Genomic DNA, 2,353 nt, shown 5'->3' with positions numbered 1-2,353 from the left:
TTTCAGTATAAGTCTTATTAAGGAGGGAGAAAGCAAATGTAGACAAGATAAAAGTACATAACCTTTGTATATACCCTTTAATATCTGTCTTAATTTAAAGTTTAATAAACAAAGTGTTGCCCAAAATAATTAATCTTTTACTAACTTCTAAGGTGAATGCTGAATGGGCTTACCAGTTCCCGAGAGAGATTCAAGTACCCAATTGTTGGTACTAGAGCTCCCTCTCTCTCCCTCCCTACCAACAAACGAAGAAGCAATAGGAATAGGATGAGTGTTTTGGCTTTCTTTATTTATTAGAGATGTAATAGCAGCAGCAACAGCCACCCTGAATTTAGGATCTGAAGCAATTGCTGTGACATTTTCAGCTAGTGACTTGTCTTCATCAGATTTCCATTCTCTCTCGTTTGTCCTGGAGGTAGCAAATGCATTGCTTGGTAAAGGGTTGGCATTGTGGTAGTTTAATCTGCTTGGCATCCAAGGAAAAGCTTGTTGATGAGCTGAGGAATGGGAGGAAGAGCTTGCTGTTATTGGCAGTTGATGGTGATCGAAATGGTGATTGTTTGTGAGGTCAAGAACGATTCCTTTTGAAGGGTCGTTGAGGGTCATGTTCCTAACATTGTTGGATGGATTGGCTGAGTTTATCAGATGAGGATTTTGGTAAGGGAGGGTGGCTTGAGTGATGTTTGGGATACCATTTGAGAGAGGGTTACTTGAATCAAGTAACATGAAGGAAGCTGCTGCTGCTGAGGCTGTTGAAGCCATGGCTGTTGCACCAACAGGAAGTGGATGATTGTGAGTTCCTTCATAAGTTGTAATCAGAATCGACATGTCCTCCAGGCATCGTTGCACCTGAATCGCACCAGATCAACTAAATTCAGATAGAAAAAAAAAATAGTAGTATAAGAAGCTGCAAAAATTGAAAGTAACAAGTGTTGGCTATGAAGATTGTACTTGTTTCCTGACTGGGCAGCCTGGTGCTACCGTGCAACGATAGTAGGCTCGTGGGCAAGGATTTCCTTTAGCAATTTTCTGACCATATTTCCTCCATTGGCACCCATCATTCATCTGCAAATTTGGAAGCAACCTATGCTTAACTTGGAACTCTCCAGGCATTGAGCAACTGATTGAAAGTTACTATAATCAATGGAAAACTGAAAGTTGAACAGTGAATAGTCAATTCAACTTACTGTTGCTGTTTGACATCTTGCTCTAACAGAAACCCTAGCTTTCCTGTTGGGTGGGGAAGCAGCATGGCTCGTGATTGCAGATAAATGGCTTTGGTCAAGCTTATTTTGCACTGATGCAACATTTGAGGTAATCTCTTGACTTTCTAATTCCTTGCGCTGATCTTCCTTCTGATCTCCTTGTCTTATTTCTCGTTGGCTGGAAATGGTTTGAAGCCTCAATGACAACCCTAGTTCGTTCTCTTCATCATTATCATCTTGTGATGGCGACCCTTGTTTTTGGTTATTGACATTAGAGGTTCTCGGATTTGGCTGCTGTTCTTGACTTGAGTTTTCATTTCCACTGAGAGAGAGAAAGATTTGAGGATCCTAAATTAAAAAAAAAAAAAAGAAAAAAAATTCACAAAGTCAAAAATCATTGCATATACGAAACTAAATGAATAACAAAAGAAAATAAAAATGATGTAGTAAAAGATTTGTCACTACCTTCTTTTGGTTGTTCTGCTGAATAGCAGCAAATTTCATCTGCAGGTCATAGTAATCCTGCATAGTTTTCTCCACCACTTTCCTTAACACTTTATTCTCTTCTTTCATGCGACTCATCTCCATCTGTAAGACAGACAACTAGTATACATACCATGAAATTTAAGACTTATTAGCTAAATTATCTTAAGCAAGCAAAAGGGTTTTTTGAAAAATCTATAGATTACACTAAGATACATAAGATCGATGATAAGTAGTAAAGTTTACCTACACATACATACATACATATATATATATATATAATTATACGAGAAAAAGAGAGAATTAATGATGAAACTCTAAGAGTACCTCTTCTGTCTTCATGTTTTCTTGCAAGGAGAATTCCAATGGTGCACCAACTTCAACTTCTCCGGTGGCAGCTATTGCTGTCATCACTTCTCTATCTTGATTATCATCCTCTTCCATCGTTTCCTTTGCTTCTTCCACATCCTTCTCCTCCTCTTCCACTTCCTCTTCTTCCTCCTCCTCCTCTTCCTCTTCTTCTTCTTTAGCATCTATTTTCAGGGACAGATCAATCTCCATTCTCCTTTCTTCTCTCCCCATTTGGTGACGAAGATCAAATTTGCAAATTGGCAGTATATGTCTCTCCCTCTCTTTCTTCTCTCTCTCTCTCTCTCTCTCTCTCT

At 38.8% G+C, this 2,353-nt stretch overlaps 1 protein-coding gene across 2 annotated transcripts; it reads right to left on the bottom strand.

Moving 5' to 3' along the window:
* Positions 1-2,345, bottom strand: LOC18607371 (probable WRKY transcription factor 9). 2 transcript variants are annotated; one of them, XM_018114764.1, is made up of 5 exons: positions 2,016-2,345; positions 1,671-1,808; positions 1,188-1,553; positions 952-1,065; positions 1-849 (listed from the first exon to the last, which is right to left on the bottom strand). In XM_018114764.1, exons 1-5 carry the CDS (start codon positions 2,268-2,270, stop codon positions 148-150), a joined length of 1,575 nt encoding a protein of 524 aa, XP_017970253.1. In that variant the 5' UTR covers positions 2,271-2,345; the 3' UTR covers positions 1-147. The 2 variants fall into 2 exon arrangements, with proteins under 2 accessions (XP_017970253.1, XP_007041570.2); XM_007041508.2 differs by having other exon boundaries at positions 1,671-1,793.

The sequence above is a fragment of the Theobroma cacao genome, chromosome 2, assembly GCF_000208745.1.
Source record: "Theobroma cacao cultivar B97-61/B2 chromosome 2, Criollo_cocoa_genome_V2, whole genome shotgun sequence".
NCBI classification, from domain to species: Eukaryota; Viridiplantae; Streptophyta; class Magnoliopsida; order Malvales; family Malvaceae; genus Theobroma; species Theobroma cacao.
Note: the sequence above shows the minus strand (reverse complement) of the source record. Positions and strands in the feature narration are given on the sequence as shown.

Excerpts from the sequence above, each read along its gene's own strand:
- LOC18607371 (XM_018114764.1), bottom strand. The coding sequence starts at position 2,270 with ATGGGGAGAGAAGAAAGGAGAATGGAGATTGATCTGTCCCTGAAAATA. Across the intron at positions 1,809-2,015 it reads AAAACATGAAGACAGAAGAG|TTGTCTGTCTTACAGATGGA; the intron begins GTACTCTTAGAG and ends TATGTATACTAG. Across the intron at positions 1,066-1,187 it reads CAAGATGTCAAACAGCAACA|ATGAATGATGGGTGCCAATG; the intron begins GTAAGTTGAATT and ends CCAAATTTGCAG.